The sequence below is a fragment of the Neolamprologus multifasciatus genome, chromosome 7 (genome assembly GCF_963576455.1).
Source record: "Neolamprologus multifasciatus chromosome 7, fNeoMul1.2, whole genome shotgun sequence".
NCBI lineage: Eukaryota > Metazoa > Chordata > Actinopteri > Cichliformes > Cichlidae > Neolamprologus > Neolamprologus multifasciatus.
Window position 1 is genome coordinate 19505410 of NC_140445.1, and position 15665 is coordinate 19521074.

Below are 15665 nucleotides of genomic sequence, written 5' to 3' on the forward strand. Positions count from 1 at the left end.
GACAAGTACCTGCTTTTTGATTCCCACAACCCTCTGGAACACAAACTTGGAGTAAACAGGACTCTGCAACACCGGGCAGAAAACATTCCCTCCAACCCAGACGGAAAAGAAAGGAACGCACACATGTAGAGAAAACTCTTAAAACATGTGGTTATCCCAACTGGGCTTTCATCAAATCAGCAAAGATGCACAGTAAAGAAGGTCACCAACTAGAGAGAAACAGAAGGACAAACGGACAATCCCTTATGTAGCAGGTTTGTCAGAGAAGCTCAGGAACATTTTCTCCGAGCACGAAAACCCAGCCACACACTCAGACAAAAACTGGTTCATGCCAAGGACAAAACTCCCAAACACATACTAAACAGCAGGAAACCCAAACAGCCACCTCATAAACACATGGCAGAAGCCAGAAGAGCCACCTCAACAGGGCAAGACTCTGCATCTAAAAGAAAAGGGTCAATCTTTCAATGATGCTAATGTTCACATTTTAGACAGAAAAGGCAGATAGATGGCTTTTTTCACTCCTCTTGCAAACTATGTCCATGTGAATGACCATCCTTGAACAGAGGGGGTGGCTTGCGACACCTGCTGTCTCCCATCTATAATCCAGTTTTGAAATCCCTTCCCAGGTGTGTTAACGTCCACTTACATCTTGCGTCAGCTGATCTCAATACGTCACACAATAGGGTGAGGCAAGGTCTCACAATGATTTCACCTGAAACCTCTGCTGATAATGATAATCCACACGCTTTTCACACCTTGGCACATAGTGAGTAATGGGAATTTATACCGTGATCATTCGGTCCCCGGGCCTGAGCCTTCCATCTCCTTTGGCTGGATCCTGGATGATATCATGGATGTAACATCCATGATCATTGCCTTCAGTGAGGGTGAAGCCAAGGCTGCCCTTTTCTGACTTCACCAAAGAGACCTGTAGCTCTACTTCCTAGCAACAACAAAAACACATAACCTCAGTAACAGGAATAACATCTTGATCCACATTTTAGTGGAAACCCTAAAATGATTAGATTATGATTCCCTTCCTCAGTTCTTACTGGGACGAATTCATCTCCATCCTGTCCATTGCCAGGTGCAGTGAGGTTCAAGGGCAGAGGTAGTGGAGGAGGCAGGGGATCTGGGCTTGGGGAAGACAGGGAGGACACCTTCGGAAAAGTGGATGACTCCAGATCAGCTCCCACTGGGGATGAAAGTCCCCTGACCAAACATCCACAAAGCCAAAATTTAGCAAAAACACTAATAATCACATTTATAACTGATAATGCTAATCGAGTATTTAACATTAGATGAATTACCGGTTGCTGAGGTCTGATCTTGTCATTGATAGATTTGAGGAATAAAAAGCTGAGTGCATGTTGTCATCCAGATGACCACTGCTGTCGTAGCGTCCCAGTCCCGGGTTGCTACCGGAGGTCTGGTAAACACTCCGCTCCCAGTTCTGCCTGCTGTTCTCCACAGAGCCTGCGCTGAAAGCTTCTTCCACCTCCTCATCCCCATCGGTGCTGTCGCTGTAGCTGTTGCGTCGGCCAGGGGTTCTGTGTAGCAGCCTCTCCAGGGCGTCCTCCACAGGGCCCTGTTTCTTACTCCCTGGAGCAGACGTGAGCCTTTCTAAGTTCAAGCTGGGCTCTCCAAATGTCCCTGGTGTCTTTCTAGGCGATAGCTTAGGTGTCTAGGAAGAAATTTGGTTCAATTTAAGTTTTCAACGAATGCTTGAAAGACTCTCAGTGATGAGGAAAATATTAAGTGACTCACCAAAGCTGCAGTGTCCATCTCAGGAAGAATGCCATGCTCAGGTCTACAGAGAAGCAAAGTCACCTCTTGACCAGTTCCTCTCAGAGCAGATATCACCTCCTACACAAAATGTAAAGGAACCACAATTTCAAACACATTATGACATCAAATAACTTAGTGTGATTTTTAAATGGGAACTGAGACAAAGTGTATTACATACATGTTGCGAGAGTCCTTTGAGTGGGGTTTGATTGACACGCAAGATGACATCACCAACTTTGATACGACCGCTTTCTGCAGCTGGCTGGCCAGGAAACAGTTTTTTAACCCTCACCATGCTGGAGCCAGGGGGTTCGTTGGGGATGTTCTCCTCTCGGCTAAAGCTGAAACCCAGCCCTGATGTGTTTTTCAGCAGGCACACGTCAAACATATTATCTGTGAAACAGAACACATGGATTTGCAGTTATTGCCATAGATGGTCGATGAATGGTCACACAGAATAAGATAAAATATAAAACCAGAATGGATGAATTACAGCTTATTATAATAACAGGTATCCAACCTCTTAAAATTACATGCAAGTAAATATAAGGAAAGGATGTTCTATTGGGGGTGTGGGGGGCTCAAAACTGGATTTCATTGTCTGATTTGGTAAAATATTTAGTATATTGTATATTAGGAACCTGACTAAAAACATACAACTTCAGCACACGCCTGATACACAAAACAGAAAGTGCATTCCCAACTTGTATTTATAACCAGTTAGGGAGAGCACAAAACTAAAGGATCGTCCAGCTCTTGTTGCAGAAGAGCAATTTATGTAGATTCTGCCCATCTACTCAGCTCTAATACAACGCAGTGTGCAAACAATGGGTTGTACACACATGCTCATTTGATCTTGATGTAGGTCTTGGTGTAACACTGCTAAAAAAATACATTGTATGACCAAATTCGATTGTTTACAGGTGGACACAAGTATCAAAAAGAAATGGTGCATATACTCTTAAAAAGTCTGTTAAAAAGCCTAAAAAGTTAAAAGATGGCTGTTGGCAAAAGAAGACAATATAATTTGTTATTCAGAGTAACTATAAAGTAAATGTCAAATCACATATGTTCAATAATGTAGAAATTTACTTTAGAAGTCTGAAACTATTCTTTTTTTTCCTCTTTAAATCATTTGCAAACAGTCTCCAGTAGTACAAGAATTACTATTCGTTTCCATTACATCTCCTGGATGGACCCTTACATTCTCACCTGCAGAAAAGCAAACTCGTATTGCTTATGGTTGCACCATAGTTAGAGGAGGTTGTCTACTATTCCTAAGATCAGTGGCTTGATCTACTGCGTCCGTATGTGGAAGCATCCTTGGACAAAATACTGTAAAACGCCTCTTAAGCATCTATCTGGGCTTTAAAAAGTGGCTGCAGGTTGCAGTATAAAAGTAATTCATGTGCTAGGTGAGGGTAAAAAAACCCAGAAAAACCACATTATAGAAACTACAGTCGTTTTACAATGACTAAACTAGGAGAGGGTGGAACATTAACCAACTAACCTAACTTGATGGTGCAGTTAGCTTAGCTATGCAGGTAAGTTAATACATGAAAGAGCTGGGGAGCGGAGTGGGGCATGTGTTGCCTTGGAGCAAGAAGGTATGAACCTGCCAAAAGACCTGCCTGTCAGGTTATTCTAAAGTCCATTTTTGGTGCCATGGTAAGTGGTTATCTGTGTCTCTGCAACTGCCTGTTGAAAAGATAAGTGGCTATTTTTTTTTTTTTTTTTTTTAAAAACTTAAAATTAAAACAATAGCATGGTGTGCCCTGAGAGGCTGGGTAAAAGAGTCTTCATGCATTAAACACGTGAAATTCACTGAATTGCACAGGAAACAACTGGCACCTAATGAATATTAAATGTCTGAACCTAGCTTTGTTGCAGTGCTACGAAAGAGGTCAAAGGATAATCCCTCAACCTGCACTTTGCTGTGCATTTTCAATGATAATTAGACCACTGAAATTAGACCACAGAAAACAGGAAAACGCATTATAGGGTGCTCCAATCCCATAATAAACCACACCACATCCTTTACCTTGTGTGATGAAGCTGTACTCTGGTTTTTCTTTGGCTTCGAGTGTCTGCTCCTTGTTCTTGGTCGGATTTCTGTCGTAGCCAGTGCTGGCAGATGGTGGAGTGTTCTTAGGTGTGAGGGGAGCGTGGATGCTGTTTGCAGGTACGTAACCCCTCTCCAGCAACAAGTGCACTGTCTGAGCCATGCAGGAAGTAAAACTAAGTGTTAAGATGCCAGCTAGGCAGCAACATAATTTAAAGATACTGCTCACATGGTGGCTCATGGGAACTGTCAACCCCTCACCTGTCCGGTGTCTCTGAGAGCCTCTACTGCTTGTTGATGAGTGGCCCCCTCCAGGCTCTTTCCATTGACGGCCACCACACGATCACCTAAGCCGCAGACAGACAGGTGATGCCCAAAGACGAAAGACTCTAAATTTCATCTAATTTCATTTTTTCCTTTGTGCTACATATTTGTTACACCAGTGTCTACCTTTCTGTATCCTTCCATCAAGCTCTGCAGCACCTTTTGGTATAAGACCTTTCACATAGATGCCTCCATGTCGGACAGCAGTGCCAGCTCCTCCCTAAGATAATGACAGAACTCTTAGTGAAATGAGCCAAAGAGAAAATGCGGAATTCTTTATTTGTCTGTGGGGGTTGATGGCAGGGTTGGATGTGTTTTATATGATAACTGCTTTATCTTTATTGTGGCTTCAGAACTGTGAAGAGAATATCAAACTGTACAAGAGAAGTATTTTAAAATAATTTTAACAGAAAATTCAAGACCAGAAGTTTATATTTCAAAGTTTTTTGGATCGGGGGTTGAATGAAGCTTATACTTTGGTGCATAAGAACTGTCACAAGTGGAGTAGATGATGATTTTGAAGTTAAGCAAGTTTTGTCCAAGACCAAGTTAAAACTTGGTTTTAGACACTATGAATCATGACAACATGACACAAGCTCCCTTTCCTCTTGTTCAAACGACATTTTAGGTGGATTTTGTGATTCTGGAGTTTGCTTAGGTATTAAACAAATTATTTTTAAATCTTCTAAAAATTTAAAAAGATGTCAAATTTCATTGATACATCAATGTTTGCATACCAAATCAGTATTCCAACCACACAAGTTCACATGTGACAGCAGTCTGAAGACATAATAAAGTGTTTTGTTGAAGTGGTTTAGTGGTTTAATTAACCCAAGTCAATCATATTCAAAATTCCAGAGAGACTAATTAGAGCAGTGATTACTCACATCATTTAAAATCCCTACTATAAGAGATACCGTGACATTTCTTTCTCTCAAATCTTTCTTGATTAAAAAAATAAAGTTCACATGCATGAGGGTTAGTATTACCACAAGAACGTCCAACACACGGCAATAAGAAATGAAACCAAACCAAACAACATGTGAACTGGATGAGTCGGGGGGGGGAAAAAAAGGTGCAAAACAAAGAAAAGGGTGAAAACCTTGTCGAACAGTACCGTGACACTTAAGCCCAGGCTGCTGTCTTTTTTGGACAGCTCAATGTCATATAGTTCTCCTGGATGGAGACTATTGACCCCTGAGGCATTACCATTTAAATTTTCCATGATGTTTTCCTGCAAACAGAGAATAGGGCATTACAGTGAATTATCACAAGCCTGAACATGCAGAAAGAAATCAAGGTGAGTGAGTAGACTGACTAAACAAGCCGATACAGTGAAAAAACACACAAGGGATATCATGCAGCATACAGTTGCAATGCAGCCTTTCATTGACAGTGTAAATGCAATGACAGGCAAATGTTATAAAGAACAGGCAGTTAGTTGTGCCAAGCATCAAGTTATATGTAATGCTTGTGTATAGAAAAAAACCCAATCATATTCTGTTCCATTAACATAAGCAAATTTCTACTAGAAGACACAATTCTGTGTATACTTAACGGAGCTCCTAATTGAGAGCCTAGGGCAATGTATAAAAGCAGGGAATCCATTGAAATGAGTCCATTTAAAAAATAAACAAACCTTTTTGACCTTTTGTTTCTCTTGACTACTTGAATAAGTTTCCTCGTCCATGTCTGAATCTCCCCGGTCAGAATGCTCAGAGACTTTGGGAGCTTCCAGCACTTTAGCTTTTCTAGTTTTGGGAGGTAGAGCTGGTGGTGTAGGATCAGGACCTACATTTGGATGTTGGGCAGTGGGTGCAGCACTCCTTTCTAGGTATTGCTGAACTCCACCGGGGGCTTGGTTGGTTTTAGCCATAATGCTCGTCTTAGAGTCTTGAGAACTGAGGGCAGTGTGCTGTTGAGCTGGTGATGAGTTAGATGACTGTATGCCAGCACTTTGCTGTGGAGGGCTGGGGCTTCTTGTTCCTGCATGCTCTTCTGAGGAGGTATCAAAGTCTAGTTCTTGTTTCTGAGCAGAGTTAAGGGACTTAAATGAAGACCTGTCCTGGTAGGGTGAATATCCTCCAGGAGATTCTGTTGGAACAAAAAAGGTTTTGGATAAGAGTCAGCATCAATCCTGACAAGGTGCACATGAAAACCAAAATTATACTTGTAACCCTGATTTTACCTTTGTAGAGCCTCTCTTTGGGCTGTGATACGACGAGAGTAACGTCATCAGGAGAATTCTGAAGTATATCAACCACGGTCGTGTGAGAAAGTCCTTCTAGGCTTTTCTCATTTACAGAGATCAGCCGGTCACCTGAATCAACAACACCACCGTTGCTCACACAGACAACAACTCTTCATATTCACAGCAAGAATGAAACAAACTTAAGAGCTAACCATCAGCACAAGCAGACAACAAGAACACTATCATCTGAATACGGAAGGTAGAAAGTGGCAACAAAAAAGTAGCATACCGGGTTTGAGGCAGCCATTGATATCAGCGGGACCACCCGGAGTGATGGAGCTAATAATGGTGCCAAGGTCTGCGTGGCCAGAGTTCTCTCCTGCTACAACTTGAAACCCTAAGGACAAACACACACCGCAAATGTATGAACCCAAAACTATAAACAGTTGCATGCAAATGTAGAGGCAGCCTCTGGCAAACACCATTTTTGTTTATTTAGCTGAAAGATTTGCATACAGCAAAATTACTGGTTATCCAAGTCCTTAAAATAGAAAAGCAGCAGCTTGCCTGAGGGGGAGTTATTCACTTTTAACTCAGAAATCTGTCAAGTATACAGCATGTCCAGGGTTCCCCCAGCATTTCAAGCAGTTTAAAGCAGTTGTCAAAACAGCAGAGACTGTGTAAAATAAAACTAATTTTATGAATATATTCATTCACTCTTACCTAGTCCGTATTTCACATCTTTCTTCAAGTTTACAGTTGTGATCTCTCTCTCTGGAGATGGTAACGCATTAACCTTTTTCTTTAGGGAATCTGTCCAAAGAAAAAAACATTAAATACATGCCATCTTTTGTAACACGGTGTCATCTTTTTTGAGTTTGGTAAGCAGCCCACTCTGAAAGCACTACACTGTAACTACTAATCAGTTCAAGAGGACATACAGTGTAGCTGAAGGGCTCCCTCTTTAGTAGAATTGAATAACAAGCCTGAAAAGCTTGGCTAAGCTGGGATGAAAGTTGGGTTCAGTGCCAAGAATTAAGCTATTAAATGGTGGGAGCGGGGCCAAAGCCAAGGTCCACAGGCATTGAGCACTGAGAGAAAAGAGACTGGACTTTTTTTGTGTATATTCATGGTTTGCTAAATCTCAGAGAGATATTGGTGAACAGACTAGAGTTGTAGAGACAGAATGCTAGAAATGAGTAATAATTGGTATCTGTGGGAACAAGAATCACATTTCCTCACGTACCATTCACAGATGCTGGGGTTGAAGGTGGTCCAGAGGAATTGTGCATGCTAACACCTGTGAAAGAATGCAACGCATTAATAAGAGCATTCTTTCAGTATTTCAGGTATGACCTCTACACCTCTGATGCTCTGCTCTTCACAGGTCAGCATTCTTACCTACTACATATGCTTGGCCGGTATCCTCTATGGAAGAAGAGTCAGATTCTTTTTTGGACATGCTGGTGCTCCAGGCTGCGCTGCTGAGGGGTGGTATGCCAAATGATCTGAGAAAGCAAAACACAGATGAGAAAAATTAGGTGTCTTCTACAACGCTGAAAACACTCTCTTAATAACATTAGGCCTCTGAAATTTCTAAGCTAAAAATCACAGGTCATCTGTGAAGCTGACACAAGGGGGAGCAGCTGACACAAAACGGACTTGTTGCTTACTAAAAAAAGGCACAATGACACAAACACATACTAAGGCGCATGTACACCCACACACAGGCCCCCGGGGGTCAATTACAGGCTGGAGGTAGAGTTTGATATGTCTCTGTAGTGCAGAGTAGTCTCAGCAACAGATCCTCAGTAACTTTAGTCTGCCCTGAAGAGACTGACAGTGAAACCTAAACACATGCACAGGACCCCATACTGGGGGAAAAAGGCATTGAATAAAAAGATAAGAAACACACAGTTTTCTTATTTATTTTTCTTATTTATTCTTATTTCTTATTATAAAGTTAAATTCAGCATTTGCTCATAATTTCCTTTCATTACGTTTCATTAAGCTTATGGGAAATAATCTGGGTCTTGCTTTTGACATGTTTTGCTTTTCTCAACTCACTTGTCCTGTTGGTGTAGGATGGAGTCTGTGTCTGAGCTGGCTCGCTGATGTTGCTGGAAGTGAGAGGCCAGTTGGTTGGCTTGTGGCTGACTAAGTCCGCTGTGCGACTGACCACGATACAACTCTGCCAGCCTGTCCTCCGGAGACTCTGGCATTTGCCCGAGGTTGTGGTGGGAACGACTCATTGCTCGGGGATTGGAAAGGACCGTGGAGGCCGCTGGATTGAACCCTGGAAAGTGAAGCTCATCTTGGACTAATACTGAGCCAGACAGTGCCTTATTGAGGGCTGCCTCTGAGTATGAGATTCTCTTCAGTTGGTCTGGGTTGGAGCGTGTCGATAAACTTGGGGCCAGGCTGCCCGAACTCGCTCTCATACCAACGGCATCTCCACTCCGAGAGTCGAGGGAGTACTGCAAACTGTTTTCTGGTGAGCGGGAACATGAAAGACATAAAAGTCTGTCATTCTATAGTAATAATAATCATTAGTGCTTATTAACATGAGGCGGGTAATTCCAAAGAGCTGATTGGTTGATTTATTCCAATTAGTGTTGCCTGTGACAGATGCATCAAGTTAACCCTCATCTCTACTAAAAAACAAGCAGCGCTTAGCTGGCTATATATTTACATCTTTCTAAATATGAGGTGCTCTTCTTGCTTACCTAGGTCTTGCTGCTCCTGGTTGTTTTGGCGAGCCTTCATCTGCAGGTGGAACTTGTGCTGATCCGAACACAGCTGTAGCAAATACTGACATGTCTTGTTGCTGTCTGTCTGAAACAGGTGCTTAATGCCATCTGATGTGTTCTGAAGGCAAATCTTCTTTTTCTGGAGGATTACAGACAAAAAAGAAACAAAAAAATGATAATAATAATAAACAAAGTGAAAATGGACATCAATTGGACTACACTATAGTGGAAAACAAATATTGGTATACTGTAGTACAGGTTTATTTCAAATAATAAGAGTCAAGCACATACTGCAAAGGAAATCTTCTTTGTCTCCCTCCAGGGGAACCTTAGCACTGGGGTACGATTTCCATTAAGGACTTCAAAAATGAGCACCCCCTTGGAGTAAACACCCAGCATGATCCCTGTCTGAGATCTCTTCTCAGGAAGCACTCGATGGAAGTGGACTCCATATTCTGTCAGCTTCTGGCTCATCTTTAAAGACAAGAGAGAGGTACTAAGATACTCAAATAATAATCAAATTAACATAGAAAACAGGAACTTTCCAAATGAGAACCAGGGGTTAGTTTTTTTTTTTTTTTTTTTAAATTAAGGTCGATGAGGAAGCAAACATCCGTTTTTGTAGTCTCCAATGAGACAAAAAATACAACAAAATGAAATTTAAACAGACATTTTGCTCTTGTTACGGTACTTATTTTTGTCAAACATACACTGCATGTCAGTCCTTCTGCCGAAGTAAACTCTTTGGTATAAAATAATCATTTACATCACAAAATAAAAACCTTGAGTTGCAATTTATTACTGAAAAAAATAACTTAACTGAATATATTTTTGATATATCGACATGAAAAATGAATTTAAATGCAGTCTACTTTATTATTGCCAACCTTAAGGAACTCAAACTCCGCCTCAGATTCTGTTGCTCCGTAGTAGTTGCTGTGAAGCTTTGGCAGATCCTCCCTGATGGTGGCCTGGCCCACTTTATCCAAGACAGACATCGAGAGATAGTGCTCCATTCTGAAATAAGTCTTCCCATGGAGCTGCAGGATCGGGATTAATGAGATACTATTTTTAAGATACTTTTATTGTTTTATATATACAAGAGTCAAATGAAATACAATTTTTTTTTAAAGTCATATGAGAAAAGAAACTTTTAGTTGACTGATAACAAACAGATAAACAGCTGAGTGGGTACCTCAGGTTGATAGTCACCAAATTCAGCCTGCAATGCCAGAGAAGCCAGCAGCATGGCATCTTCTGTGCCGCAGCGCACTCTTTCCTCCAAGATGTCCTTCCTCAGCTGTAGGTAGTACTGATGTTTGGTCAATGCGTGCCTATAATCCACAGAAAATCACTTTAAGTGGTTAATATGCCAACATGAACACACTGTTATTTTTTAGTGTAACGACAGCACACATTTGGCCTTTCCAGCTAATTGTGTGCAAAATGTGCACTTACTGTATTAAGTTGATATCTTCAAGAAAGAATTTGATGCGGAAAAAAAGGTTAAAAAGCATGTCAGATCTCCTTTTCTTGGACTCCTCCTTCCATCCCTCTGGGGCCACTTTGGATAATTTGGCATCAAGATCAACGAAGAAAAACTCATTTTCTGCGTGATTTTCAGGATGAAAGGGTTAGAAAGTCAAGTTAGGCTGGCTTAAGTTTTGCATCTTTACAGGAAATTGATCAAAATGAACAACTAAAAACAACCAAACCGATATTTTTTATGTGCATTTATACACTTTTTAACTTTCCACTTCAAAAATGGAAACATTTATTTCGAATACAATTTGAGTTATTTTTAAAGAACTTTTAAAATGCTTTTTCCTCATGTAAGAATTAAGACCTCTGGGGGCAACTACTAAAGACTAAACAAACAAAGAACAACTGTGAAACAGTTACCAAAATCCCAAAATAACACAAGATCACATCCATTCTCTCACACACACCTCAAACCACAAACACACAATACCTTTGAGGTATGCGAGGCCGAAGAGATGATGCTCCACAAGTCCAGTGTGAGCAACCACCATGTCAAAAACGTCTTTACACACTGCCTTGATGTCACAGCTCAGCTCCAGCTTTTGGCCATTGAGCAGTACCACACCCACCTTCCTCTGCACTTCTTCCACCTTCCCACGTTTCTTGAGGTAAAGAAAACAAAGCATGGAGTAATGGTTTACAAACAGATATAAAAATATGAATTCTTTAGCTTCAAGGTGGCATAATTTTACATTCTCACCATTATTGACGAGGGAACAGATAAGGGCACGCAGGGCTCGCTGGCCATCTTCACAAACTCGGGTCCGTGAAAGTTCTACCACATAATAAAAAAGTCACTGTTAGACTTAAGTTTTAATTTACCAGCACACTAAAGGGTCTTTTGAAAACTGCCCTCTCACCCATGATATAAAACATGCATAACACAAATACTTCACACTAAGCTGCCACTTTATTAGGTATACCTTCTCAGTTGCTTGTTAATGCAAATATCTAATCAGCCAGTAATTTGGAAACAACCCAGTGCATTTAGGCATGGAGACATGGTGTAAACGACCTGCTTAGGTTCAAGCTGAAAATCAGAATGGGGAAAGAAAGGAGGATTCATGTCACTCTGAATGTGGCACGGTTGTTGGTGCCAGATGTGCTGGACTGAATATTTCAGAACAGGAAACGAAGGCCAAAATTCACACAGGCTCACTAAAATTGCACAACAGAAGATTGGAAAACATTGCCTGGTTCAGTGATTCTTGATTTCTTCTGAAAGACTCAGATGGAAGGGTCAGAATTTGGCCTTAACAATATGAAAGGATGCATCCATCCCACCTTGTATCAAGGCAGCTGGTAATGTTGTAATAATGTGGGAGATATTTTTTCTGGAAAACCTTGGGCCTCTTAGTACCAAACAACATAACCACCTCGAGTATAGCTGCTAATTACGTTTATCCCTTTATGACCGCAGTATGCCCATCTTGTGACGGTTACTTCCAGCAGGATAGCATACCACAAAGCTCAGATCATCTCAAACTGATTTCCTGAACATGACAATGAGCTCACTGTACTCAAATGGCCTCCACAGTGACCAGATCACAATCTAATGGAGCCCCTTTGGGATGTGGTGGAATGGCAGATTGGCATCATGGATGTGCAGCTGACCAATCTGAAGCAACTCTCTGATGTCATCATGTTAATATCCACCAAAATATTAGAGGTGGGAATCACCATACATCCCACGATACGATATTATCACAATACTTAACGCACGATACGATAGTAATGCAATTTTTAAAAATATTTTGCGATATTCAGATTCTGTACATAAAGGTAAACTTTATCAATATTCATTTTATCTAATATCAAAGTCTCACACTCAGTCTTTCTCTCATTTCAGTTTTATTGTTGACAAACTGAACAGTTTGTATTACAGTCTAGTCCAACTTAACTGAATGCAACCATCTGGTACAATTATAGTTATTCTGAATTATGCAATTTATGAAAACTATGCAGCCCATTCAGCAACTGAAGAATTTGAAAGTAAATTAAAATAAAATATAATTTTACATTAAATAAAAAAGTTAATTAAAATAAAACATGTCTTAAATTAAAATAAGTAAACTGTCATGTTTATTGCTGCCAAAAAAAAAAGTTAAACACATTTGGACAGTGAAGGAATGTCAGGATTCTTGCTCAGAAAAAGGATCAACATGCTCTGAAGTCAGAGCACAAAAACCTTTTTTTGTAACAAAATATCGATTTCTGCTGTCCCTGTATCGATACATTATTAGCAAACAAAATATCATGATACTACACAGTATCGATTTTTCCCCCACCCCTACAAAATATCTGAATAATGTTTCCAGCACCTTGTTGAATCTGTGACACAAAGAATTAAGATACTCTGAAAGCAGAACAGGTACAACCAGGTTCTAAAAAAGGTATAACTCATAAAGTGACCAATTGCGATGCTTTATAGTGTTGTACACATTTCCTTGTTGATTTTTTTGTTTTGTGTTTTTGCTATAATTGAATCTCACATGAGTCAGAAGAGCAAAATGGTAAATGGCCTGTATTTGTATAGCGCTTTACACATCCAGTCACCCACCCATTCACACACTGGTGATGGCAAGCTACATTGCAGGACTCCTCTTCCTTAACTTATATGCTGTAGGTTTTTCCAACTGGAAACCTTTACATCCTAAATTCCACCAATTATAATCAACCACAAACACACTAAAAAGTCTAGTCCTAGCAAGGGTGCTTAATTTATTGGCAATATAATATTCTATAGTATTTGGGGTATACTGGGAACAGCAACACAATTGTTACCATGCTTACCAATTGTGTTGATAAGCATGGTAACTACTATTTGGTATTTGGTAAATACTGCCAAATTAGACCATCCCACAAGGGAAAAAAGGGAGAAAAAAAAATCCACACGTCCCACAATCCTACATACTTTTAATTACTATAAGGAGGCTGAAATGAATTATGTACTCCAGTCAGCAGTTCATCTATAGAGCATCAACAAGTTTGCTGCCAATGAGCTCATGTGAGTCAAAATTATACATCCATCATCAAATATTGCAATGCAAACACGCTTCAAGGCCACAAATGCTCAGAACTTGGATGCCGTTCTAGAGTTAGTGTGCTCCATAGTGATTAAAGAGCCTTTCTATTTAAATAAGAATGTTTTTGTAAAGAAAAAAAAAAGGCCAAAACTGCAAGAAAGATTATAATTAACAGAACATCAGTAATACTGCTACATGTGCAAACCTTGAGTTTGCGTGGAGGTACAGAAGAGGTATAGAGAGACTCTTGAAGGGCCAAGGGGTCATCTATGGGGTAGAGGTTGGCCCTGGACAGCCTGTGGGCCATGTGGGCCTGAAGCCGCTGCACTTCCTCCTCCTGCCTCTGTAGCAGCAACTCTGCTCCAACCAGAGTGTCATCAGCTCCCCCCTCATTTTGCCTGCAGGGAAAAGAAGAGAAGAGGATGGGCGTCAGAAGAGTCTGATGCTGTCTAGAAGCAGAAAGAAAGCTATTCTCTCTGTGTGAGTGTGTGGTGGGGTTTATGTGAAGATACGTCTTCTATTTGGACACTTTGTTTCATTTTTTATGTAATGGACAAGTTTAAAGTTAGCAGCAAAATGGCTTTTTGTGTACAGCTGATGTTTTCGCTTTAGCATTCTGGGAAAAAAGGGAAGAAAAAGGGGCTCTGCTGTGGGACAAATTGTTGAGCAGGCTGAACAACAGCAGGCAGTTCTGATCTATAATGCCAGAGATTAGAGAGAGACAGAGAATGTTGAATGTGGATGTCACATTAGATGACCTCACTAGTGAAGCATGGAGCTGACCCTGCCAAGCCACACCAGCTGTATGTTTGTGGCTTAGAGTACCAAACAGGATAGCTTCCACATTCACCAGGAGTTTTGTGAGGTGGGGGTGGGATGGGTGAGGGGCACGTGAGGGGGGTGGGAGAGACTGGGCATTACCTGTGTCTGTTTGCATTGTGGCTTGCCAGCGTCAACGCGTCATGTTCGGTTAGAAGTGCCAGCTGGGAGCCATACCTGCCAATTTCACCAGGTTTCTTAGCTAGAAAAGACAGCAGAATGTCAGTACAATAAACAAAAACAAAGGAAAATACACATCAATTAACATGAATACTTAGGTCCATCATGTAAATATATATATGTATAGCTAATTTTCCTCTGCAGTCACCAGTAGGCTGGTGGCATTTTTTTTTTTAAACATAAAGAGAGATAAAGGTGCACAAAAAAGCCAAAGGGCTAAATGCTGTTTTTACATTTTTACAGTAAAACAGACACGCACACACATGGTGCTGCAAATATACCTGTCAAAGGTGCAATTATAGAAGAGTAAAATCAGCACAACAAATGGCATCTCTGTTGCCTTGTAATAAAGTGTGCTGCATTACAGCAACGGTAGGTGTAATAAAGTAATGACATACAGCTTTTCTGTCTTATAAGTTATTCATGAATGCATGTTTAAAAACAGGTTTGGATTTAGCAACACAAACTAGGTTAGAGATGCTTTTGAATTCCACTACATTCTAGTGAATAATATAAATCCACAAGTTTCTTTCAGTGTTAAACTTTGGTGCAGGGTTACATTACAATGGGCTTCAAGTCTTTTTGGCCTTTAACTAAATTTTCAGCCTTTAGGCTGATTGTAACTGAACTCATCATTGACTAGCTCAGCCTTCTGCTGTGTTGACAATTTTAAGTGAATTAATCTTCAGTAGTCCTAGTGTGGAAAACATTATGCACACTACTACTACAATAACAATAAGGTGCATTGCACAATTTCATTTTTCACTGACAGTGGAAAGGAATTCTTACCGTGTGCAATCTTACATAGTGAAAGACAACATGCAATTTGTTTAGCGGCATCAGGCAATCAAATAACAGCAGTTGATTGGAAGTTACCTCAACATGGGAAACTGCCAGGTCTGCTGCTGTGCTTCTAAATCAAGCAAAAGCAGCGGCACTTCGCTAAAAAGTGCACTATGAAGTCACCGTAAGCCACTGCG

General features: G+C 40.6%; 1 protein-coding gene across 5 annotated transcripts in view; it reads right to left on the reverse strand.

The window, feature by feature from the left end:
* ptpn13 (protein tyrosine phosphatase non-receptor type 13) overlaps nucleotides 1–15665 on the reverse strand; it is a 53827-nt gene that overhangs the window by 7713 nt on the left and 30449 nt on the right. For 3 of the 5 annotated variants that reach the window (XM_085165357.1, XM_085165360.1, XM_085165356.1), the window contains exons 9-33: nucleotides 14608–14707; nucleotides 13892–14084; nucleotides 11361–11435; nucleotides 11091–11262; nucleotides 10577–10727; nucleotides 10314–10452; nucleotides 10006–10158; nucleotides 9410–9592; nucleotides 9095–9257; nucleotides 8436–8859; nucleotides 7770–7876; nucleotides 7615–7668; nucleotides 7092–7181; nucleotides 6658–6765; nucleotides 6366–6497; nucleotides 5817–6271; nucleotides 5280–5411; nucleotides 4304–4397; nucleotides 4115–4200; nucleotides 3833–4007; nucleotides 1970–2184; nucleotides 1771–1869; nucleotides 1314–1687; nucleotides 1056–1215; nucleotides 791–946 (exon numbers count right to left, since the gene is read on the reverse strand). In XM_085165357.1, coding sequence (XP_085021483.1) covers nucleotides 791–946; nucleotides 1056–1215; nucleotides 1314–1687; nucleotides 1771–1869; nucleotides 1970–2184; nucleotides 3833–4007; nucleotides 4115–4200; nucleotides 4304–4397; nucleotides 5280–5411; nucleotides 5817–6271; nucleotides 6366–6497; nucleotides 6658–6765; nucleotides 7092–7181; nucleotides 7615–7668; nucleotides 7770–7876; nucleotides 8436–8859; nucleotides 9095–9257; nucleotides 9410–9592; nucleotides 10006–10158; nucleotides 10314–10452; nucleotides 10577–10727; nucleotides 11091–11262; nucleotides 11361–11435; nucleotides 13892–14084; nucleotides 14608–14707 — 4190 coding nt within the window. The remainder of the gene's footprint in view (nucleotides 1–790; nucleotides 947–1055; nucleotides 1216–1313; nucleotides 1688–1770; nucleotides 1870–1969; nucleotides 2185–3832; nucleotides 4008–4114; nucleotides 4201–4303; nucleotides 4398–5279; nucleotides 5412–5816; nucleotides 6272–6365; nucleotides 6498–6657; nucleotides 6766–7091; nucleotides 7182–7614; nucleotides 7669–7769; nucleotides 7877–8435; nucleotides 8860–9094; nucleotides 9258–9409; nucleotides 9593–10005; nucleotides 10159–10313; nucleotides 10453–10576; nucleotides 10728–11090; nucleotides 11263–11360; nucleotides 11436–13891; nucleotides 14085–14607; nucleotides 14708–15665) is intronic. The other 2 variants (XM_085165358.1, XM_085165359.1) reach the window with 2 other exon arrangements.